The sequence below is a fragment of the Seriola lalandi genome, unplaced genomic scaffold, assembly GCF_002814215.2.
Source record: "Seriola lalandi dorsalis isolate HSWRI2012SDOR001 ecotype SW California unplaced genomic scaffold, Sedor1 jcf7180002054366, whole genome shotgun sequence".
In the NCBI taxonomy this organism is placed as follows: Eukaryota; Metazoa; Chordata; class Actinopteri; order Carangiformes; family Carangidae; genus Seriola; species Seriola lalandi.
This window is the reverse complement of record NW_019524919.1, coordinates 336-24,191: the sequence shown is the minus strand read 5'-3', so window position 1 is coordinate 24,191 and position 23,856 is coordinate 336. Positions and strand designations below refer to the sequence as shown.

Here is a 23,856-nt window from a genome sequence, read left to right as displayed (position 1 = left end):
ACGGTCCCTCACTGCTGGTGATGAAAGGTGATGTACTCTGAGTAAACGTGTTACTGCGGCACATTTTTAAAAGGGGAAGAGGAGGGTAAAACATCTTATATGGGGATGATAATAATAATATATGATAAAAGTATTAAACAACATCTTTAGGCTGTTATTTCTTTCCCCCCCAGATGATCCAAGGATCCAGCTGATTACTGGCAGTTTGAAGGTGGATTTTTCTTCATCCGTCACTTCTGGTAAAGATTCATTGATCTTTGTGGGATGTTGTGATTTGACTTATTAATACACTGTATAGTTGGATTCTGACATAAAACACAGTATAATGTTTGTCCACATATGTTGTCAGAACTATAAGGAGAATACTGTGGAAAACAAGATCAAACTGAATTAGAAGATACAAGCTAAAAACAACAGACCCCCCCCCCTCAGCTCCACAGCCCCCCTCTTTCAGAGGTGACATCATCAGCTCCTCATTACAGGAACCTTAACAGGCAGATAGACCAATGGAGAAATGCCAGTTTTAGTTCTTCAGATCATCCCGGGGCTCTGAAGAACTATTTGTGAATAATTGTTTGATATTGTAAATTTACATCTGAATATATTAAATAAAAGTGTTATAAAGTCAATAGTGGTGCATATGTTATTTGTAATTAAGTTTCCAACCCCACTTTAGTTGAAAGACTACATACAGAGACTTAACAGTTTAATTTGCATTTCTTCAGTTTTTTTTACACAGTATTTTTTACTTTGTCTTCCAAAACAAAAGGTTTAATTTACAATATTAAGCATGTGTTAATATTTCATTGATTGACACTTAATTTTATTATTAGGAAAATGTTTCTCTGAAGAACCTTTAGTGGCATCACTTTAATGATGGTGTTTGATCATAATTATTTAGGAAAAATTTGTAAAATAACAGTTTTTCTCTGCAGAAATACGAGTGGATTCACTTTATTAAAGGAGTTTGATCATAATAAATTAGGAGAAATTTGTAAAATAACAATTTTACTGTTTTTGTTTGGCAGCCGCTGCTGGCAGTCATTTGATCGTTTTTTTACGATTTATTTTCTACACGTCAAATTTTCTTAAGTCCCACAGCTCCTGAAGGCGCCGTCCGGCAGTTGCAGAGGGACTGTTGCTATGGTAACTGCTGCGCGGCGGAGAACTCGGATCTCTTTTAGCTAACACAAAGTTTTTACAGACAGTTTGTGAAATGTCGACAAACATTGACCCACTGTCAGTGGAGGAGGCTGCAGGAGGAGGAGAGGAGGAGGAGGAGGAGGAGGAAGAGGAGGGAGGAGCGGGAGAGTGGGACCGACAGTCCCAGGTAAAACCAACGGTAACCGGTATCTTGACGGTCGACGGTGGCAAGTAGTTAGCTAGCAAGATGGTGGTGCGTTTACTGACAGGAAAGGAAAATGAAGAGCCGTAAAACCGGCCTGTGAAATGTTTGTTTTTAGCAATTTAATGGACTTTAATATATAAACATATATATATATATATATATATATATATATTGACTTTTTGGTTGTAAAAAAACTATTATTATGTGACAGAAGTGCCAGTTTTTCATTATATTTTCTACAAAATGTGAGGCACCTCTAAATGTCAGTGTAATTCTGTATTTTCTGATGAGGTGGGTGGTAAATGTTGTGAAGTTTTGAAACAGGTAATAACAGCTGGAGCAGCTTCCTGTTGTTTAAATATTTGTATAATTTTTTAAGTGATTAATCAAAACTTTTTTTTACAGATACAGTATATTATAAATCTTTTATATATAGTCCGATACTAAATGAGTTTTAAAAATCTAATAATAGGTCTTTTAAATGAGGTTAGGTCAGTGAAACACGTCTGTTGTGTTCAGGACATTTGACTGTAAATCTAAACCTGTCTTCTCTCTGATGAACACACTGAAGGAGACATTTTATAAACGACTTCAAACATGGTTTTGAAATCGATTGTTAATTATTAACAAACATGCAGCACCTGTGAAACGTTTGGACACACTGTCTTGAATGGGAAAGTGCGTTAACGTGCAGTTTGTCATGCAGGTGTGCTGTGATGTGTTCATGTACCTGCAGGTTCCGGTGAAGGTGTTACGAGCTCACAGTGACAGCGTCACCGCAGCTCGACTCTGCTTCAGCGACCGCCGCCTCCTCAGCTGCTCCTCAGACCGCACCGCCATCCTCTGGGTAAACCACTACTGCTACTGACGCCACCTGTATTTAGACTCCACCCAGTCACACCTGAAGCTGCCCAGTACAACCACAGTTATATATTACACATATACGTATATACTGTGTGTTGAGAACTGGAGAGATGTAACACTGAACTTTGTGAATCTGATCAGACTGATCGATCCTGAGGATACACAGAGGAGTGTGTGTTCAGTGTGTCAACATCACAAAATGTCACGTCACCTTCATCGTGGACTGAACAACATCTCTGTCACTTCAGCAGTTTTTTGTATTTGTCTTTTCCTTGTGGATGTAGGTTGGCAGATGTTAACTGTTGACTGGTTAATACTCGTTAACTAGCCAGCTGTTGATGCCCTGTTGACCTTTGACCTGTGCAGGATGTGGACACCTGCAGACCTCTGAGGATGTTTGAGGGAGTTCATGGGAAAACCATCACTGAGTGTGCTTTAGTCCCGAACAGCAACAGGTGAGTCTCAGGTGAAACACACTCCTTCAGTAGAGATCAGGGGTCTGTTCATTCACATTATTATTGTACAGCAAAGGAAACACCTGTCAGTTATCAATACTGTTCTCATACTGTCCGTCAGTGTTTATGGTGTTTACTTCTACATGGAGGTGTGGTTGTCCACGTTGTGCTTCATATCATCTTTATATCATATTGTGATTCAGTAGCGCTGAAGCTAAATGAGAAGTTCTGAGGGTGGAGAGAAGGTCGGAGGGTTAAAGAGACGAGGTTTCACATCTTCACACTCAGCTCAACTCAGAACAGTGGAAAGAGACACTGGGAACATTTGTGCAAATTTAAAGTCAATGCTGACATAAAATAAAAGACATAAACTCACATGTAAATCACTGAAATACATTTTTTCTTCACACACATAAAATTACAAACACATTGTTTATAGTTTTAAAGGAGAGAATGTGCAGGTGAAGTCAGAGACACGTGGAGGGCTCATGGTAAATGTTAAGACATTGTACAAGATGAGAAAGAGAGAAAACAGCATAAACAACACAAAATATACAGTGAAGGGAAACAGATGTTTAAGTAGTTGAGACGTCAGAGTGATGGACGACAAGAAAAGTAAATTGAGTCTTTTAAAGTTTAAAGAATAACTGAAGGTCTGTTTGTCTCTGAGAGAATCATATGTCTCAGTGTTGATGGACTCTGTCCTCGGCAGGATGATCACAGTGTCCTGGGATAAGAAGATGGTGGCCTGGGACCTGGAGACGGGACAGACTGTGGTGAGTCTTCTGCTGCTGTTGTTCAGGAGCTCTGGGGTTCAAACCGGCAACCTCCTGGTCCCCAGGTCCGAGACTAGAATTATTCCTGTCAGGAGAGAAGCCTGTTCGTGTATGTGAACGTACATTCATTTTATTCTGTCTGGTCTGTTGTTTATCTTTTATTTACATTTATTTCACAAACAAATATAAACACATTCAAGATGAAAGAGTTTTATTGGAAATAGAAGGAAAGAAAAAGAGTCGTTGTGTTGAAGAGCCGAGACGTTAGAATCATTCTGGTACGAAATCTAATTCTTTTTAAATGATTGTGGATCTGAAACAGCTGATCCACTCACAGAAAATTCATCTGCTATAATTTGGATAATTGATTGATTGTCATTGATCTTCTGTTTTCTGACTCACGACTCATCCATTCACTGAAAACAAATCAATAGATTCATTGATAAATGTGCAGCTGCTGAAGTGTTCCTGGAGGTAAACCTTTCCATCGATCCTCGTCTCACAGTGGAAGTGGCGGCTGGGCGGTCTGCTGACCTCCTGCAGCGTCTCGCCTGACGGCCGCCTGGTTGTTTGTGCAGCTGATCCTCAGAACAGCATTTACATCAGTGACGCAGCGAGCGGACAGACGCTGCACCACGTGAGCGGTACGACGGCGCCACACGCCTCCGCACTGTCATTAATATTCATGTGTTAGTGTTAATGCAGGTGCGTTGTTTTCTCCTCCAGATCATCACCGCTCCACCATCACACGCTGCAGGTTCGACCCTCAGAGCCAGAGAGTGGCCACGGTGTCTGCGGACCGCAGCATCAGACTGTGGGACCTGCTGGTCCAGAAGACCACCGTGTCCATCGACAGGTGAGACACAGAGACGCTCTGTCCAATCTGCTTCAGCTTCTTACTTTCCTGGATAGTCTCCCTGACTTGTTGTTTCCTGCTTCTCTCTCAGTAACCATGGCAACGTCATCTCCGACTGCTGCTTCACCAACAACGGGCAATTCCTCTGCACAGCATCATGGGATAAGACATTGAAGCTGTGGGACCTTCAGGCGGGGGGGTTTCGATCTCACGGCGGGACGTCGCTGCAGAGAGGTCATGAAGGCAGCGTGAGCTGCTGCAGCTTCTCTGCTGACGGTGAGACCTCTGAGCAAGGCAGCGGCAGCACGTCACCTCTGTCTCATCAAACACTTTCTGTCGTGTTTCCTCAGCGAACCTGCTGGTGTCTGGCTCCTACGACAGGACTGTTGCATTCTGGGATATGTCCTCCCTCTGCCTGTCGCTCATCTTGAAGGTAGTGAAACTCACTGAGCTGCACAGGTCATGTGTTCATGTGTCACATGTTCAATACTGATGCTTGTGTCACAGGGCCACAGTGATTGGGTGACAGACGTGTCAGTCAGCGCAGACAGGAAGTTGGTCGCCTCTGCCTCTAAGGTATCGTCTTCATTACCTGCAGTGATTTTAACCCCCGCGGTGCCAGAGCTCAGGTCAGATTCACAGTTAACAGAAGTTTCTGTTTGTTCACTTGAACTCAACTTCCATGAATCCATGATTCTTTTAATGGAGGTAGGACGTCCGACCCTGAGTCAGTCCTTCACCTACAGACTTCCTCATCATTCAGTCATTTGTTCTCCTTTACTCTGACCTTCAGGTCTGTGCATCTGTTCTCAGGACCCTGCAGACAGAGGTCAAATTTGAACTCTGTTGATCGGGAGGGACTTCCTGTGGGGACAAGAGCCCCCAAATCAGATCCACTGTTCTTTATCTTTAAACAAGGGAAAACCAAGAAAAACTGCTGATATTTGAAGCAGATGTTTGAGTTGAAGACCTGACCTCTCCAACAGTCTGAAAAGATTCCTCGTATGTTGAAAACCTACTGAAGGAATGAAGCGTTCTGCGGCTGTTTGACTCTGACTTTGACTTTGTCTCTGCAGGACGGGACCGTCAGGTTGTGGGACATCGAGAACATGGAGGAGATCCCAGAGGTCATGGAGAAGAGGAGGACTGAAGGATCAGGGATTCACATCCTCAAGGTCAGAGGTCATGGATCCTGGTGACATCATCAGTTATCATGTCTGAATGAGTTCATCTCAGTTGTTAAAGTTTCTTTACCCAGCAGCTCTGTGTGTGTGTGCAGTGTGAGGAGTGTGGAAAGCCGTTCCCAGTATCCAGACTTCAGACCTCAGAGCTGCTGACTCAGTGCGTCTTCTGTCGACTCAGATCACCGTCCAGATATCGACCACAGCCTCCACCTCTCATGTGACTTCCTGTCCAGGAGGTCAGAGCAGCAGCTGGTAGGGACTCAGCGTTGTGCCCACAGACACTCAGGCTGGGTGTGGGGAGCATGATGAGGCTACAGGCTGCTGTGTTCATTACAAGCAACACGATGCTGGAGTTTCCTGTTTCTATAGAAACAAACACGACTCCTCCAGATACAAGAAGCTCACAGCTGATCCATCACCATCGGTCCATTAATCAATAAGTTAATCAACAGAAAAAGAATCAGCCGCTATTTTCATCCTAAATACAAGTTCACAGACTCATATGTAAACGATGCTGCTTGTCAATGTAAATGTAGATAATTCAAAATCATTATAAATAATTAAAAGTCTCACCTGTCGTGAAGTAACAGAAGTTTGTCCTGATGGTGGCGCTGGAGGAAGGAAGTGAGGTCACTAACAGCTGGTTTTAGGTAAGATAAAGTTTCTGAATAAATGACAGAATTCAAACGTACTTGTTTTATTATTCTTATTATTTGTACATACAGTACAGCTGTGAGCACAGTTCTCTGCTCAGTTACATTAACGTGTTGAAAACCAGTCCTGTGATCACGTGAGTCACATGAGGCCGAAGATGAACAACGGCTGCAGAGGACAGTAAACATCTCATCATATCACTGTATTATCATCAGGGCATAAATCACCTGTTCGGCCTGAGAGTTTGGGTTTTGTTGGTCGACATGATGGAGACACAAACATGAGTCAGTGGCTCATTCACATCAGAAATGTTTCATTTTCTGCAGCAGCAGGAACTGAAGTGACATGTTGTTCCTACCCAGGTCAGTTATGGAGGAGCACCAGAGTTTGTTTGGTTCTCTGGTGAAGACTGAATGAACTCCATTGTGTTCTGTGGTTATTAAATGAATTGTTTGTCTCGTCCAATCAGGAGATGAGTTTCTGCTCAAGCTGTGACTGAAGCAGCGAAATAAACCGACTCTGGAGAATCTGATGTAAATGAGCCACGAGAATAAAAACGTTTCACAGATAAAGTTTATATTTGACCTGTTAAACCATGTTGTTGTCTTTGACGTCTAATTTAAAATCTGTTTGATGTAATTAATTCTGGTCTGTTAATTAAACCCCTCAATGATTCATTTTAGAGAAAATGTATTCATTTGTGCACAAAGCTTTTTTTCTCTGTGTGACACCTGTCTGTTTCCTTCATAACGACGTGAGGAAAAGCAACATGAAGAACCGTCCTCTGGGAACATGAACGTCCACAGCAGGTTTCATGTCTGTCCAGCAGCTGCTGAGACGTCTCACTCAGGAGGCGGCGTGGGACAGACTGCTGCCGCCATCTTCAGGTCCCGTCTGTGTCTCTGCCTCAGGCTCCGATCAGCCTCAGACCCTCAGACCTGTGCGTTCAGCTCCTCCTCTGACAGGAAGCGCTCTGGTCCCTGTGATGTCAGAAGGTGCTCTGCAGCAGACAATGGCAGCCGCAGCCGGCCGGACACTCGTCCTGCCGCCGGAACCAGTCCATCATGTGACTGGTGTGTCCCCCGTGGCCGCAGCTCAGGCAGAAGTTGGAGGAACCACGTACGGCCACGTGACAGATGGCGCACTGGAAGGTGAGGCGTTTACAGACGGCGCACTGAGTCCCACGGGCCTGACTGCGACAGTGACAGCAGTACACACCGAACTCTGCAGAGGAAACAGAGGAGGGGTCACATCAGCCAGAGGCCAACATCTGTATGAAGGTCAGAGACACTCCTGTCCATCAGAATAACAATCAGTTTGTTAGTGGCTACGAGTAAAATCAGTTTCATGTGTCACATTTTCAAAGTTTTAACTTATTGTGAGGACAGTTACTTGAGTCGTTCTCTTGCATAATGAAACATTAAACATCTGTGATAATGCTGAAGCTCAGGAGCCAATCAGAGGTCGATATCGGTCCTAGCACGTGGGCGGAGCGTCCTGACTTCAAATGTCAGCAGACGGTTCAGAAACGCACCGATGCCTTTGTGAGGTTCCGGAGGACAGGAGGCGAACTTCAGCACGTCGGCTTTCTTCTCCCTCAGACCCCAGCGGTACAAGATCTCACCGTAACACTTCTTAAAGTCATCGAACTGCAGCGTGTTGGCGGGGTCCAGCAGTCTGCAGAGGAACAGGAAATGACATCACAGCTCTGTGAGTGAGACACACACCAGGTCACACCAGTTCTACCACCGCCCTCTTTAAAGAGCAGGAGGCGGAGCTTCGTCACCTCTTGTTCATGTCGTGCTGCTCTCGTTCTCGCTCCCGGGGATCTGTGTAACCCTGGTTTCCATAACGATAGTCGTCAGGAGAAGATTCACCCCAGGGGTTGGCGTGCTCCGAGTCTCGGCCTGGAAATAAAAACTAAACGTTCGTATGGAGAAGAATCTAAACATCCTGGTCGTACACAGCTGAACGGCAGCAGGCGGCCTGTGTGTTGCGCTGTGGAGACTCACCTGCGTTCCAGGTGGTCGTAGTGATGGAGTCAGACGTGCTGGAGCAGGAGCCTGAGGTGACGGAGCTGGAGGTGTAGCTGGGCTGAAACACACACACGTTACATCACTTCCTGTCGCTATGATCAGCTGTTTGTGACAACAACAACCTAATTCACAGATCAATCAGACTTACATATCGTGAGTGGTGCGAGGGGAACATGGAGGAGCGGGAGGGGTGGTGCCCATACAGAGAGTAAGAGTCTGGAGGCGGAGCCTGAGCTCTGAACACACTGCACAGCATGGCCAGAGTCTGAACGTCACTCATCTGACTGTAGTGATCCAAACTGAAGACACACACACACACACACACACACACACACACACACACACACACACACACACACACACTCTAAGAGTCTGAAACCCTCAGTCTCATTTTATATCTTACAGCAGACCAGCAACTTCAAGTCACAGTTTCATCATCAACACAAAGTCTCATACTCTCGTGATCTCAGAGGATCACTGACGGCTCGCTGTGATTGGATGTAACAAACAAACTCACAGCGTCTCCAGCAGGTGGCGTCCAAACGGGTGTCTGGCCCAGGGAGTCTCTGTGTCCGGGTCTGAATCTGGACTCAGGTCCTGATTCGTTGCTGCAGATGCCAAAGCCCACACCTACACACACAGACACACACACACACACACACACACACACACACACACACACACACACAGTGACAGAAGGAAGAGCTGGGAGCTTTGATTGGATCAGATCAGAGACAGTTTCTTGTTAAATTGTCTTCATATTTGGACACTGGAAAGAAAAGAGCTGAAAAGACAAACAGATAAAATCTTCACCTTCGCCACGTCCCTGCGTCCGACTGCGAGCGCCGCTGCTGCGTTCTTCTGACACGTTTCCTGGATGTCGTTCACATTCAGACTGAGCAAAAGAAAACATCAGCTGTTCAACATTAACAACTAAAATATTCAACATGTGACCAGAGTGAGTCACATGACCCGAGGACCAGGACGCTCGTCTGAGGACTGATGACCGGAATGACGGACGCCGTCTACGTCAAACTGGAGCGACCATCACTAACAGAGGAGGCGGTCCACAACACCACTTATCAACACTTACAACACAGTCCTGAGGTCACTGGTCACCTGACCTGGATCTGTTCAACTTTGAGACTGAGGAATATCAGCTCGAGCTGCAGCTAATCATTACTGTCATTATCAATTAATCTGCAGAGTATTTTCTCAATTAATCGAATCGTTTGGTTGATCAAATGTCTGGTTATCGTTTCTCTCAGCTCGAGGTGACGTCTTCATGTAGCTCAATCAGGTCAATGTCACATGTAACTACAATCACCTCGGGCTTCAGGTCACATCCCTGATTGTATTGTGAGGTCACACTGACCTTTGACCTTTAGCCACCAAAATCTAATCAGTTCATCCTTGAGTCCTAGTGAACGTTTGTGTCAAATCTGAGGAAGTTCTGTCGAGGTGTTTCTGAGCAAGTATAAAACATTTGAGAAGGAATAACCATGACAAACAATTAATCCATTATCAATAATAGCCAATGAATGATCTGTCGATTGATCGGCTGATGGTTGCAGCTCTAATCTCAGGTGTATCTCAGGTGTGTGTCAGTCTGGTCTCTCACATGTAGCTCTCTCCCAGAGCCTTGTGGACGGGCAGCAGACAGGAGATCTCCTGGATGATCACCTTCCCAGCCAGTTTGATGGGACGGTTGCCGTAGTCCGTCCCCTCTCGCTTCGTCTTGAACCGGCGGGATTTCTGATGGACGGACAGAGGGACAGACAGGAGGAGGAGGAGGAGGAGGAGGGAGACAGCAGGTCCAGAGGAGACAGAGCACCACCTGATTAAAAGTGGTCTGGATGACAAATTACTGAGAGAGACTGTTCACACTGCGAGACGCTGACGGAGGGTGAGGAGGCCGGACTGATGCTGTGAGCAGGTATGAACTGTTACTGCTATCACAACATCTGGAATCTTTGAGGAGAATTTACAGTTCATGGAGGAAAGATCTCCCTGATGAATCAGAGATCAAACTGAAGGTCAGAGGGTCCCATAGATCATCAGGTTCCTCCTCTGGGAAGCAGGAACAAAGTCTCTGGTGATGGAGCAGCTGTTTATCTGAAGTCAAACTGCAGCTCTCCACCCACAACTCCTAATGAGGCAGCGAAGAAGAAGAGCGTCCTGTCCTGACTGTGGATGGTTCAACAGAGTCAGGTTGTCTCTGAGCTCGCAGTGTGAACACGTGGTTAGTTTCCAGTTTATTAACAAACTAATATGTGGCCTGAGCAAATTACCTCCAAATTAAATTAAAACAAGTTCGAAGCCACTTGTGCTCTGACGGTCAGAGACACTCACCTGCAGATGTTAAAGGTTAGTGAACATGAGGAGACACGGGAGTCAGGAGCCACGTCAGGTTTGTGTTCTGAGGCAGCAAACTGACAGGAACTAGAGCTGCACCATGAATGGAAATATAATCGAAATCTCAATATGGCAGAGGGCAATATATATATATATATATATAGTTTCTGTATATATATATATATTAGATTTGAGTGAAAATGAAAAAACACTGAAGCTGCTACTGACTGATCACAATATCTGACAAAATAATCTCAATATGATCTTTTTTGCATGTTGTGCAGCCGCACCAGAAACTGTTGCTTCAGTTTCTTCCTTCTATCAACAGTCATGGCTGGTGGTTGCTAAGCTAACAGTAACAATGCTAGTCACTGGAGTCTCACTGTATATGAGCACTAGAAGATGTTGATGTTCATGGAACGTTTGTCTGACTTTCAGGGAATTTAAGGTTTAAATTGACTGAGATGCTACAGGAAGTTTTTCTTTGAAGCTCCTCCAGTGTAAAGGTCTGTGTCCATGTGTAGTGTGATTATAGATCAGCTCTAGCTTCTATATTAATACTGTGAAAGTATCAAAGCCTCAGTCCACAGAGAAATGCACACAGCCTGTATTCAGAAACTGAGCCTTAAAACCAGCCGTCAGGACTTCTGGAACTTTGTGATGTCACAACAAAGCAGTCACCAAGCCCCGCCCACCTGGACCCACCATCCAAACCTTGCAGGATTTGGTTTTGGTAAAAATGGAGCTTTACTAGAGTGTGTACTTTTAAAAACACCTGACTCCCATGTGAAGAGATGTGATCTCTACAGTTAGACTCAGATTAACACATAATTCAAGTTCACTTTGTCTCAGTCTGTTAGTCGGAGCGACGTCAGCCAATGAGTGACAGGAAAAAAACATGTTAGAATCCCAACGCTGTGAAAAGAGGAAACCTAAAGGAGGAGGAGCGGCGGAGGGAAGGATGAGACGAGAGAGGGATGATGGGAGGTTTGATGGAGGGATAGGGGCTCAGTACCGGCCAGTCATGGAGTGTTTGGACAGACCAGCGGCGGGAGGCAGAGATTGGGAGCTTCTGATTGGAGGAGAGTGAGAAGGAGGAGTGGCCCACAGCAGCATGGGGGACAGGTGATTGGCCGGAGAAAAACAACATAGAGAAAAAAAAAAGTAAAAATAAACAAAAGCCCATCAGAGAGACAGAAACGGAGACGTTTGCTCTGAAACACCAGCAGGAGTCAGGCAGCGCTCCACATTCCCAGCCCCACTGAACTACCCGTCCGCTCAGTGTATTTACTGGGAATGTGGAATGTAAAATACACAGAGCTTCACATGGTGGTTGAGTCTGTTCACCTCAACGCCTCATCGCTCTTTCTGTATGGAAGTTAATTTACAAACGTACAGAGTGAGAACAAAACAAGTTTAATAGATCCGTGACTCGATGTCTGAAAATGTTGAATCACTAAATCCAGATTTTCAGTTCAAAAGTTTTTCTGACTGACTCTGTTCTGGGCGAAGCCACGCCCCCTCTATGTGTGATGTAATCTGAGTTTCTCTGGTCTGTGTTTTAGTAGTGTGTGCATGTTAGTGCATGTGAGTCCCTCCTGTTAAACCGTTCACGCAGGTGTGATGTCACAGCGCAGTACGCAGCGTTCAGGTGACAGTGACCTTCCAGAAGAAGAAGAAACCATGTTTTCATGTAAAAAGGCCTCAGACACAGACAGAGATGAGACCAGAGCTCAGGTGGACTGGACTGAGGACTACTGGCTCAGATCCTGGTCTTTACCTGCTCCATCAGTGTCATTAGTGCTGCCGGTCCCAGTGGATTGGTCCAAGACTGAATTTCTTTCCCAGTCTGACCGTGGAGGAGATACTGTTCAGGATTACTGAAAAATAATGAGCTAACTTGGTGTTTGGGAACAAACTATTTTAATAGACTGAACAAATTAGTCAATTAATTGACAAACTGATATATTGACTAACCAATATAAAAAACAATAATGAGTAAGATTCCTATCACCCTGTCCTGACTGGTTCAATAAACTTCACCTGCTGATTGATTAGTGATCATATTTGTTTTGTTCTCACTCAGTCGTTTTGTCTTTAACGAACTTCCATAGAGACGGGGTTAATCTGTGCAAACCAACAACAACAACAAACAACATTTACACAACAAACAAGTGTGTGTGTGTGTGTGTGTGTGTGTGTGTGTGTGTGTGTGTGTGTGTGTGTGTGTGTGTGTGTGTCTCACCCGTTCTTTATAGTAGAAGGACGAGATGGAGACGGTGTCCTTGTCGGAGCGGGTGGGGCTGCCGCTGTACAGCCTCAGAGTGTTCTGAGACTCTGAACGCATCTTCATGGGCGTCAACACTCCACTGTGATAGGCCGACAGAGCTGACAGAGACCTGAGCGCACACACATCACACACGCCTTAAAGGAACAGGCCACAGACTGTTTATTAACTGATCCCAAGAGCATGGAACAAAACGACGACACTCCAGCCTCGTTGAACTCTCTGGAGTGTGTTTTTGTTTGTTTGTTTTGTTTACCTGGGAGTGGGTTCAGTGGGCGGGGCAGAGCGGTGCATGGTGATTGGTCGGGTGAAGTAAACAAGACAGCCAGTGCCACAAAAACGAGCGCCGGAGGTCCGAGGGAACGGGATGTTGGCATCCTGCAAAACAGAAAACGGAGAAATATTCTGCTGATGAGGAACATTAGTATCTTACATTATCTGTTATTTTTCATATTAATTAATAGTGTCATCTTCAGGTGTCTTGTTATGAGAGTGTCTGTGTTACCTGGTAGGAGCCGTACGTGTTGGTGACTCGAGGAAACGCCTGCAGGGCCGGAGTGACGGGGTTAGAGAGGACGAAGGGACCAGAGGCCGGACCGTCCTCCTGAGTCTGACAGAGGACACCAGGAGACAGAGAGTTAGGACCAATCTGTTGATTCACAGTCAGACTCTCATGTACCTGCCCACAGTGGGCGGGCACTAAGTTAAGCTGCAGTCTCCACCTGCTGTTAGAGACGCACGTTTGAAGCTCTGTGATTGGATGATTCGTCGTTAACATGTACCACATGCTGCTTGTAGCTTTGACTTTTTGTCAGACAAACAGATGTTTAATATCACAGTTCTTTATCTTTAGTCATGATGATGTAATTTATTTATTTATTTTTATGAATTTCAGTTTTAAAACCACTGACGTGCCAGAAGGTTCAGTCCAGACCTGGGGGTTAGGGGTCAGTGAATGCATCATGTCGTGTGTGTGTGTGTGCGTGCGTGCGTGCGTGCGTGCGTGCGTGCGTGCGTGCGTGCGTGCGTGCGTGTGTCCTCACCATGTCAGACTCCAGACAGGAGACCAGCTGTCGGACACACGGCTCCAGACAGTTCTGGTTCCTCTTCACCTTCTGAAGAGACGTGTCCGTCAGGATCTGAGCAGAGAAGAAGAAAAGACGCCGTCTCAACTCATCATCCTCACAGCTTGTCGTACCTGTCGGCCTGCTGAGGTGCGTTCAGGAGAGTCTGTACCTTCTGGATCTTGATCTTCATGGCGGAGGGGATGGTGGTCGGCGAGACGAACTGGAAGGTTGGCGCGGCGTTGTTGGGATACTGGGCGGGAAACTTCACCACCAGATGAACCTGATGGCTGCCGAAGTGAGCCGACACCACACAGCTGCGGTTCACCGCGTCCATCTGCACAAAACAATCAATCAATCAATCAATCAATCAATCAATCAAACAAAAGGTTCAATCTTTCTGCTCCAGTTCTCCTGAATTAACAGATCGTCTGTCACAATTTAATGAAATCACCTTCTTCTTCAGTGGTTTCATTTTCTACTGCAGCAGAAACAAGAGAAGGTAACTTTTATTTTGAAAGGGTTTTCCTGTGAGTGGGATCAAGATAATGACAGCTGTAAGATTTATTTAAATCTCTTAAATAAGAGAAGTGATTTATATTCGCTGAGTCAGTGATGAATGTTTTCATGTTGCTCCGCCCCCTGATGATGATGATGATGAAGGTGTGTTAATGCTGAGTCCCAGGCAGCCTGTAAAGGTGAGTCTCACCTCCACGTTGACGTTTCTGATCTGCAGGTTGACCAGAGAGAACTCCTGCTGCAGCGTCTGAGGGAGACCTGAACACACCGCCGAGTCCTGACGACCTCCAGAGACCAGAGAGCCGTCCTGGTCTGAGAGGAGGACGAAGAGGACGAAGAGGAGGACGAGGAGGAAGAGGACGAGGAGGAAGAGGAAGAGGAGGATGAGGAGGACAACAGGTCAGAGACGAGAAGGAGGAAAAAGATGGAGGAGAGGTTTTTTCAGTTTTCAGCTCTGTGCTGAACTCATCGACAGATTGAACATTAGTTAGTTTGACTCATGGATCTTGTGTCGTCTGGTGTGTGTGTGTTTGACTGGAGGCCAATCAGGCTCATTGATTGATCCTGGGTCTCGTGGGTTAATTAATATAAGTTTGATGAACGTGAACCTGAATGTCTCGTCTCACCCTGCAGGTTGTCTGAAGCAGGACCGACGCTGTGTTGACTCTCCGGCTCCTGAGAGGACAAAGACTTCTCTGACTCCACAGTCAGAGACATCCTCTCCATCAGGTCCTCCCCCACGTCACTGACACACAGCTGCACCACCACCACAACAACAACAACAACAACAACAACAACAACAACAACAACACGTCAGAATAAACAGATGAGGAGAACAGCTGTGTCTGAACTCGTCTCTCTGACGATGAACTCTGACCTTCTGCAGCTGAGGATCCACTCTCCAGATCCTCAGAGTCTGATCTCTGGACCATGTGACCAGCTGGTAATCCTTAGAGCCTGTAGCGTCAACAAAAACAACAATAAACAACAACAACAACAAAACTGTACAACTAGAACAGATTAATACCAAAGCAGGAAGCAACTGTTAGCCTAGCTTAGCACAAAGACTGGGGGCTGAGGTGTGATTGGTCACCTTCCTTCTGTGGCCTCCAGCGGAACTCGAGCACCACGTCGTCGTGTCCGACGAAGGCGTGGACGGGACTGTTGAGGTCAAGCGTGCTCCACAGTAACAGACTGTTCTCTCTCCTCAGCTGAGGAACCATCACTGTGACCAGACCATTAGAGAACGGCTGAGAACACACACACACACACACACACACACACACACACACACACACACACACACACACACACACACGTTACCTGACAGGTAATCAGGGAGTTTTACTGGCTGATTTATTATTTTATTTGGATATGTTAGTGTATTTATGTGCTATATAAATAACGTCATTATTATAAAAGAAAAACAAAAGTAATTGTTATTATTATTATTGTATGTCGACCAATTTAAACCCTGAAATCCCTTCAGTGATCAGAACTCTGCCACTCTGATCTGGATCATCAGACCCGTTCTGTATGTAGAATCTGTATCTGTACACACTTCTTCTTCTCTGTTTCTGCTGCTCTGACGTTAACCCTCCCTCCGGGGAGTTTTCAGTATGAACTCAGGTGTTGATACTCACCGTGTACCTGGCCTTCCACACCGGCACCTGACAGGACAGGATGTTCAGGTACTTTCTGGGTTGTCGGAAATCCCAAAACTAAACACGCACAAACACAGAGGAAACAGTAAAACTGTCAGAGCTGGATGTTTATTCTATGAAACATTTAATTCAAGTCATGTCAATTAATTAATTAAAAGCGTGTGTAAAGATTTCTGTCTGTGGTGTTTGTTCCAGAACTAGATGTGAGTCTTTGTCTCTGATTGAAACATCTCTGATGACCTGACAGTGTCGTGTCTGAGTCTCACCCTCACTGAGTTGTCCTGACTCGACGTGGCGAAGATGAACTCGTTGTCCGGATGCCAGTCGAGGCCGTGGATCTTTGACAGATGAGCCGCCACGTACTCCGCCGCCGTGTTCGGCTTCTGCTCAGAGGAAATGATACAAACACACATTATCTCTCACTCACACACACACATTCACTCACTCACACACACACACTCACACACACATCAGTCTGTTGACCAGACATCAGACTCACTCTTTTATCCCAGATCCGAACATCTCCATCGTGACTGGATGCGAGCAGGTACTGGTTCTTCCTGTTCCACTTCACCTGAGATGCCCCGGCTGCACACACAAGTCCTGTCTTAAATATACAATTATGAAGTGTCCTTGAACACACCAACTGAAGGGTTTAAAAAAATCCCTTCTCTAAACACATCACCTCATGACAACAATAAACAAACACTCACCGACCGCAGACAGAGCCACCGTGGGTTTACGAGTGTCTCTGTGGAGTCAGAGACATGCAGACAGTGTTCACAGGTGAGCTCAGGTGTGTTACCTCTCCTCACCACACTACACATTTGATGGTTTCATGCTTATGATCTGACCTGGTGTCCCAGATGTAGATGTAGGTGTCGACTGAGCTGGTGACCAGGAACTCCGGTTCAAACCAGGACCAGTCCAGATCACTGGGGACAGCAACACACCACAGGTCAGTGAACACATCATAGTGAGTCAGTGAACACATCACAGAGAGTCAGTGAACACACCACGGTGGGTCAGTGAACATATCCTAGTGAGTCAGTGAACACATCACGGTGGGTCAGTGAACACATCACAGAGAGTCAGTGAAGACACCACGGTGGGTCAGTGAACATATCACAGTGAGTCAGTGAACACATCACAGAGAGTCAGTGAACACAGCACGGTGGGTCAGTGAACATATCACAGAGTCAGTGAACACACCACGGTGGGTCAGTGAACAAATCACAGTGGGTCAGTGAACACACCACAGAGAGTCAGTGAACACACCACAGTGGGTCAGTGAACACGTCACAGTGGGTCAGCGAACACATCACAGTATCCAGGTGTGTTTGATTTAAGTCTATTGTTACCTGATGACCCGTGTGTGTCCCTGCAGGGAGGTGTGAACTTCTCCACAGCCCTCCCTCCACGAGTACAGATCCACACGTTGGTTACTCTGAACACACACACACACACACACACACACACACACACACACACACACACACACACACACACACACACACAGATAAATGTCAGTTGTTCTCACATCAGATTTTCTTTACGTGGGATCATGAACATTTCTGTGTAGAGCAGAACTCACGGAGGCAGCGAAGACGTGGGACTCGGATTTGTGGGGGTTCCACTGGACCGTCCCCACGTCCCACTTACTCTGTCGACCAATCTTCCGGGGAGGTTCGGACGGGGCCTCCAGGTTCACCATGTACAGGAAACGCCGCCTGAGACACAGGAAGAAGAAGAAGCCGTTTATGTGACGATGTGTTCACTGACAGGATTTCTTTCATTGTGTTTCCACCAGGTCGACGTCACTCCTTATTTCATGATGTCATAGTTTAATGTTCACCAGCTGCTCTCTGACTGAGTCTGTCTGTGCTGCTCAGGTCGCTGTTAGTCTGAATGATGATCAGTCACCACGCAGGTGTAAACACACAGGAAGAACTGTGGTGCATTCAGGTGCCTGAACTCACCCAGACAGCACAGCGTGGGAGCCCAGGCAGTCCACGGACATGGCGGTGGCCTGAAAACACAGAAGAAGAAGGTGACAGGTGATCTACGACTTTCTTTCCTTAAAGACAAACAGCTGAAATAAAACAACAACAAACACACGATTTATTCTCCATTTGCTGAAAACTTTATTTTGCAAACATTTTTGTACATATACAAATATTATGCAAACATGCTAATTTAAAATTGACTTTTACTATTACTATTACTCAACATAAGTTTGTGTTTCATTTTCTACAAATCAACTAATCAACTAATATGGGAGAAGCTGCAACAACAACCAGATGCCCCTCAGATAATCCACTGATGAGTGTTTGTAAAAACATTCACTGGTTCAACCTGAAATGTGAATATTTGCTGGAAATCTCTGTGGTTTTGATGCTGTGAGTTCAGAAAATGTTTCAACCTTTTTCAGATCAGACAATTAATGAATTAATGTAGAAATATTCCACAGATCAAAAGATAATGAAAACAATTATTAGTTGCAGCCCAAGATAAATTACTTCCACAATGAATCTGAGTAATTAGTTGATTTATTTTCAAATGCAGTGATTAATTTATACTTTCAGATTGAATTAGCTCTGTATATATTCATTTATTCCCTGTTTTATTACATGGTTCCCGCTCTTTCTTTCGGGACGAAGCTGTGACCGGAACATGTTGAAACCTCCATAAATAACTGAATCAATTATTCAATTAAAGTCGATAAACTGATCGAGAACAAAGTGTCAGTTTAAACTTGGACTGTGGGTCGTAGTTTTGTGTTTTACGGTGTTTAACGGGACTTTTTCCCGCTCTTACACTGTGCTCCACCTGTACACCTGAACACAGGTGTCGGTCCCGTTATTCACACCGGAGCTTTCAGACAGAAATACCTGGGCATCTCGAAACTCCACCACCACATTCTCACTGCTCCAGCGAGCCGCCATCTTCCTCCGTCTTCTACCGTCAACAAAACATCACGTGATCACAATGAAACCTGAAGTTACGTTCAGGGGCTGTGGGAAAAACGGGAAACCAGATGAATGAGATGTTTTTCTCTTAATATGAAATAATAATTTTGTGGGCGATTATAGCTCCTCCATTATAACGTCTCTGAAAATACCGCAATCCTCGACTTGCTGTGGTGTGGAAGCCAAAAATACATAAAGAAGAAAAGTTAGTCATAATCAAAAAATATTCATGACAATTTATCTAATGTTTTTGACCTCATGTCTCATAAGTTTTGACTACTTTTTAAACTTCCTCCGGTAGAAGAAAAAGGTCAAATTTTGAGATAAACAACTAACTTATTAGTAAAAAAAAAAACCCTCACAATTATGAGATTCAAAATTACCATGAGAAAATATGATCATGTCTGTTCTTTTCCTGGCATCTCGATGTAACAGAGAATACAGCGAGACGATGTAAAAAATGTACATGATGTAAAACACATCATGTAAAATGTCAATATCAAAGTTAACAAAAACAACAAACATGAGAACAAATACAAAATAAATGTTAGATATATTTCAATAAAAATAAATAAATATATATATATATATATATATATATATATATATATATGGTGTTAATCTAAAAAAAAAAAATCAACTTTAAATTGTTGTAAAGTACGGAGTTGGTAAAGTGATTAAAATTTCCAGCACAAATGATGCGTTCAGGGCTTCCATCTGTCACGTGACTGTGTCGTCTCTTCTGATTGGTCGGCCCAGTCGTTGGTCATAGATCCAAGATGGCACCGACCCTGGTGGAGCATGTTGTGGCAGACGCAGGAGCGTTTTTAAAGAAAGCTCCTCTGCAGGTGAGACTGTTCCCGCTTCGACCTCAAACTGAGTCGTTGTAGATGAAACTCACCTGTCAGGTGATCAGCTGATCTGTAGCCGTCAGTGCAGCGGGTCAGGGAGGCTGTGGAGAGGGAGGCTGGGGGGGAGGGGGCCCTCAGAAACATGGAGCTGATGTCTAACAACACACTGAGATTAACTGGAGGTTTAAATACCGGTTTATTCAGAGGGAGTCGACATATAGTTTATTTTATAACCACATCCACTTTACAGTGATGTCGTTGAGTTCATGACGTCATCAGCTGTGAACAGGTTTACCACTAACTAAAGGAGCAGTTCACATTAACACATGACATGATTGTGTGTGTTTGTCCAACACTGACCTCAGGCTCCGTGAGGCTGAGCGCCAGTTCTCTGATCTTAACGTCCTTCTGCTGTTTGTGTTGCAGGAAATCGGCAGGAACATTTACACTCTGAAAGAAGTGGTGAACGAGATCAGAGACAAACCCACCAGGAGGAGTCTGGCCTTCCTGCCCTACCAGCTCCACTTTAAAGACCCACATCCAGAACACGTCAGACATGGTAACTAAACTAAACCTGAGCTAAACCAGAACTAAACCTGAGCTAAATTAAACCTGAACACGTCATTGAGGTTGTGGTTCAATATTTTTCAACAAATCTTATTCCTTTTCATTCTGTTTATATTTATCTTTGATAAGATTTCTAAGTAACCAGAAGTGATAAACTCACCTGTTTACCTGTGTCTACACCTGTTCCTGCATCTTGTGTGAAAAGCTCAACATGAGTCACAGTTTGTTTTTCGTCTCTGTTCAGTGACGGAGTTCTCCAAGAAGACCGGAGACTACCCGAGTCTCTCGGCCACAGACATCAAAGTCCTGGCTCTGACCTACCAGCTGGAGCTGGAGCAGGTCGGCTCCCAACACCTGAGGAGAGACCCGGAGGTCAAGGTAGCAGTTTCCCCCTTTGTGCTAAGCTAGGCTAAACATGGTGTTTTAGGATTGTGTGATGCAGCTTGTCGACTGTGTGCATCCAGCAGAGTGACTCCACTTATTCTCTGTCAGGTTAATATTCAGGGCACACAGCGCCACCCAGAGACGCCTGTCAACGTCGCAGGATTTCACTTCCCCTCCAAGGTAAAAGTAAGTAGTTAGACGTGTCCAGACCTGTTAGCTCTGCAGTGAGGAAGTTAATCTAACTGATGAGCTCTCTGCAGAAACCTGTTGACGGTCCGAGCAGCAGACAGACGGAGACTTCACACCAGACGGACGCTGAACAGTTCAACACCTTCCAGTTCTGGAGAGAGCCGCTGCTGACGCTGGACGACGACCTGCTGCAGCTGCTGGTGAGTCCGATCGACCGTGAACCAGCGGAGACTAAAGAGTTTTATTTGAATCAATTAAATGGTTTTAGGAAGAGAGAACCACAGAGGAACTGTAGGAATGTTGCACTGGTGCATTCTGGGAGGCTTTCCACTTCACCCAGAGATGCTATAATATCCAGTTTACAATAATTTGATGATAACCTTTATTGATTTAGCACCTTTCAACACAAGTGCTTTACAAGACGATATGAATAAAAAATAAAGCTGTAAAAATGTCTTTAAACACAGAAAAGATCCTCACCGTGGAGAAACTGATGTCAGAGAGTTGTTGGGGTGTTTACTTTAGAAGTATTTTCAAAATAAAATAAAAATACCTTCGGAAACATCAGGATGATCAATAACTTGTGAAGCTGAGTGAGATCAGTGTGAGGGATATAAATGATTGGTCGACTTCCCCCTCAGTAAAACCTAATTCATCATCTTTTATTCTGTCTGACGCTTTAATATGTGGTTATAATACAGTTATAATAATTTATGATCGTTATGATAATCCCTGCAGCCTGCAGGAGGCACCAGCAGGAGGCTCAGTGTCTGTTGTCGTTGCTCCTGCAGGATCCAGAGGAGGTTTTAAACAACAAACAGAAACAGACTGTGACGGTCGACACCGACGAGTTCAACAGCTTCCAGTTCTGGAGGGAACCGGTGCCGACCATCGACCACAGTCTGCTGGAGCTACTGGTGAGTTCCCAGGACTCAGGCTGATCATGTGACCTGCTGCTACTGATGATCAGCTGATATTTAATGACAACACGAGCAGGGAAACGGAGCCGTTGATTGGCCGACAGCAGCGGGTCCTAACTGTTGCTGTTGTTGATTGGCTGTTGTGATGATGTTTGTTTGTTTTCAGGAAGTAGACGGTGTCTCGGTGTCAGACAGCAGGCCGGACACATCAGCACAGACAGAGGACCAATCAGACGACGAGGACAAAGAGAACGAGCCTGAAGAGGAAGAGGAGGATGAGGAGGACGGAGGAGGTTGGATCACTCCCAGTAACATCAAACAGATGAAGATGGCTTCTGCTGATTGGACGGCTCCTGCTGATGTCAGAGTGGGATGTCTGACCACCGACTTCGCCATGCAGGTAACAACGGGACCGACTGTCACCTGGAGCTTCAGTCCGAGCTCTTCGTAACTTTATATTGTTTATTTATATTTTTTAATATATGTCAGAATGTTTTCAGTCTGAAAGTTAGAAATGTTTCCCAGAATCCACCATGACGTCTTGACATGTCCAAAACCAAATATGTTCAGTTCAGTGTGATAGAAGACAAAGAAGCGGAGAAACGATTTCCGCTGTGTTCTCTCTTCCTCCCAGAACGTTCTGATTCAGATCGGCCTCCATGTTCTGTCTGTGAACGGGATGCTGATCAAACAGGCGAGGAACTACATCCTGAGGTGTCACGCCTGCTTCAAGTGAGTGCCGTCACTGGGGATGGGCGTCGTTCACACTTTAACGTTGCTACTACTTCCATCGATCCGGGGCTTTAACGCTTCTCTCATCGGTTCTTTTTGGCATTTTGTAAGAGACAAAAAAACTAATTAAACAGAATTAAACTGGTTTTACTTTCTCATGTGTAACAGTGAAAACGCATCAGAGACGAAGGTCTGAGCTGGTGATTCCATTTTCTAACTTTCTCCAGTGCCGAGAGCAGAACCGATAACGTCTTTAAAAACGTAGCCCCGGGTTTCGTACCGTCCCTCACAGTCACAGAACTGACAGGACAGACATTCAGATCTCAAGGTTCATCCTCAGGAGAGCAGTTCAGATACCTGTCTGTCCGTCCGTCCGTCCGTCTGTCTGTCTGTCCGTCTGTCTGTCCGTCTGTCTGTCTGTCCGTCTGTCTGTCTGTCCGTCTGTCTGTCTGTCTGTCCGTCCGTCCGTCCGTCTGTCTGTCCGTCTGTCTGTCTGTCTGTCCGTCTGTCCGTCTGTCTGTCTGTCCGTCCGTCCTCAGGCTCGTTGCTCAGTGTTTGACTCTGAACATGTTTAACTCCGTTGCCAGGACGACCAGCAACATGAACAAAGTGTTCTGTCCTCACTGTGGAAACAAGACTCTGAAGAAGCTGGCGGTGACGGTCAGTGAGGACGGCAGCATGAAGATGCACTTCTCCAAAAACCCCAAAGTGCTGAACCCGAGAGGACTGAGGGTGAGACACACACACACACACACACACACACACACACACACACACACCTGCATAAAGGAATCGAGGAGAGGCAGGTTTATTGTTATTGGTCATCAGGGCCCCCCCCTCTTCTTCTTGGGGACAGTCTGAACACAGTGACCTCCTGTGGTGATGATGTCATCAGAGCTGATCCCTCCAGGTTTTAGATGCACTGACACACAGACCTGAGACCTGCAGCACATCCAACAGGATGGAGGGGAACTGTGTCTTTAATGAACATGAAGCAGCAGTGGGACGTCCTGACTCCTGGACGTGAGCTCTTAGTCCTGACGATACGTTCTACACGGTTCACACTGATTCCACTTTGCTTCTCCAGGTTCATTGAATTCTTCTGTAGCTGTCTCAAGACTCCTGTTATCAAATCTCCTGCTCTCACCTGCTCTCACCTGCTCTCACCTGCTCTCACCTGCT

The 23,856-nt window shown here is 45.4% G+C and overlaps 3 protein-coding genes across 6 annotated transcripts; 2 read left to right on the top strand and 1 right to left on the bottom strand.

The window, feature by feature from the left end:
* Positions 1–570: 570 nt before the first annotated feature.
* Positions 571–6,174, top strand: LOC111656723 (WD repeat-containing protein 88). Its single transcript, XM_087174587.1, has 11 exons — positions 571–1,330; positions 2,055–2,195; positions 2,579–2,667; positions 3,380–3,443; positions 3,949–4,087; positions 4,170–4,299; positions 4,391–4,575; positions 4,650–4,732; positions 4,807–4,875; positions 5,376–5,474; positions 5,579–6,174. Exons 1-11 carry the CDS (start codon positions 1,217–1,219, stop codon positions 5,702–5,704), a joined length of 1,239 nt encoding a protein of 412 aa, XP_087030713.1. The 5' UTR covers positions 571–1,216; the 3' UTR covers positions 5,705–6,174.
* Positions 6,165–19,030, bottom strand: LOC111656722 (GATOR2 complex protein WDR59). Of its 3 annotated transcripts, none has more exons than XM_023408541.2 (27): positions 18,954–19,030; positions 18,042–18,091; positions 17,657–17,792; positions 17,424–17,509; positions 16,917–16,997; positions 16,776–16,813; positions 16,562–16,650; positions 16,329–16,445; positions 16,042–16,119; positions 15,492–15,648; positions 15,276–15,355; positions 15,025–15,154; positions 14,589–14,710; positions 14,052–14,216; positions 13,859–13,954; positions 13,321–13,425; positions 13,072–13,193; positions 12,774–12,927; positions 11,544–11,600; positions 9,795–9,928; positions 8,987–9,068; positions 8,691–8,803; positions 8,322–8,472; positions 8,150–8,231; positions 7,924–8,044; positions 7,672–7,814; positions 6,165–7,361 (listed from the first exon to the last, which is right to left on the bottom strand). In XM_023408541.2, the coding sequence occupies exons 1-27, from the start codon at positions 19,005–19,007 to the stop codon at positions 7,126–7,128; spliced, it is 2,979 nt and encodes a 992-aa protein (XP_023264309.1). In that variant the 5' UTR covers positions 19,008–19,030; the 3' UTR covers positions 6,165–7,125. The 3 variants fall into 3 exon arrangements, with proteins under 3 accessions (XP_023264309.1, XP_087030712.1, XP_023264310.1); XM_087174586.1 differs by having other exon boundaries at positions 11,544–11,597; XM_023408542.2 differs by lacking the exon at positions 11,544–11,600.
* Positions 19,031–19,798: 768 nt separating this feature from the next.
* LOC111656724 (RNA-binding protein NOB1-like) lies at positions 19,799–23,550 on the top strand. 2 transcript variants are annotated; one of them, XM_023408544.2, is made up of 9 exons: positions 19,799–19,879; positions 20,309–20,441; positions 20,694–20,827; positions 20,942–21,013; positions 21,094–21,222; positions 21,814–21,939; positions 22,109–22,342; positions 22,577–22,674; positions 23,262–23,550. In XM_023408544.2, exons 1-9 carry the CDS (start codon positions 19,811–19,813, stop codon positions 23,533–23,535), a joined length of 1,269 nt encoding a protein of 422 aa, XP_023264312.2. In that variant the 5' UTR covers positions 19,799–19,810; the 3' UTR covers positions 23,536–23,550. The 2 variants fall into 2 exon arrangements, with proteins under 2 accessions (XP_023264312.2, XP_087030711.1); XM_087174585.1 differs by having other exon boundaries at positions 20,942–21,019.
* Positions 23,551–23,856: the final 306 nt, after the last annotated feature.

Coding starts and splice junctions, on each gene's coding strand:
- LOC111656723 (XM_087174587.1), top strand. CDS start 1,217: ATGTCGACAAACATTGACCCACTGTCAGTGGAGGAGGCTGCAGGAGGA. Junction 2,196..2,578: donor ACCGCACCGCCATCCTCTGG/GTAAACCACTAC, acceptor TGACCTGTGCAG/GATGTGGACACCTGCAGACC. Junction 2,668..3,379: donor TTAGTCCCGAACAGCAACAG/GTGAGTCTCAGG, acceptor TGTCCTCGGCAG/GATGATCACAGTGTCCTGGG.
- LOC111656722 (XM_023408541.2), bottom strand. CDS start 19,007: ATGGCGGCTCGCTGGAGCAGTGAGAATGTGGTGGTGGAGTTTCGAGAT. Junction 16,120..16,328: donor GTCAGGACAACTCAGTGAGG/GTGAGACTCAGA, acceptor GTGCGTGTTTAG/TTTTGGGATTTCCGACAACC. Junction 13,426..13,858: donor CCTGTCTGGAGTCTGACATG/GTGAGGACACAC, acceptor GTCCTCTGTCAG/ACTCAGGAGGACGGTCCGGC.
- LOC111656724 (XM_087174585.1), top strand. CDS start 19,811: ATGGCACCGACCCTGGTGGAGCATGTTGTGGCAGACGCAGGAGCGTTT. Junction 20,442..20,693: donor TCCAGAACACGTCAGACATG/GTAACTAAACTA, acceptor GTCTCTGTTCAG/TGACGGAGTTCTCCAAGAAG. Junction 22,675..23,261: donor AGGTGTCACGCCTGCTTCAA/GTGAGTGCCGTC, acceptor CTCCGTTGCCAG/GACGACCAGCAACATGAACA.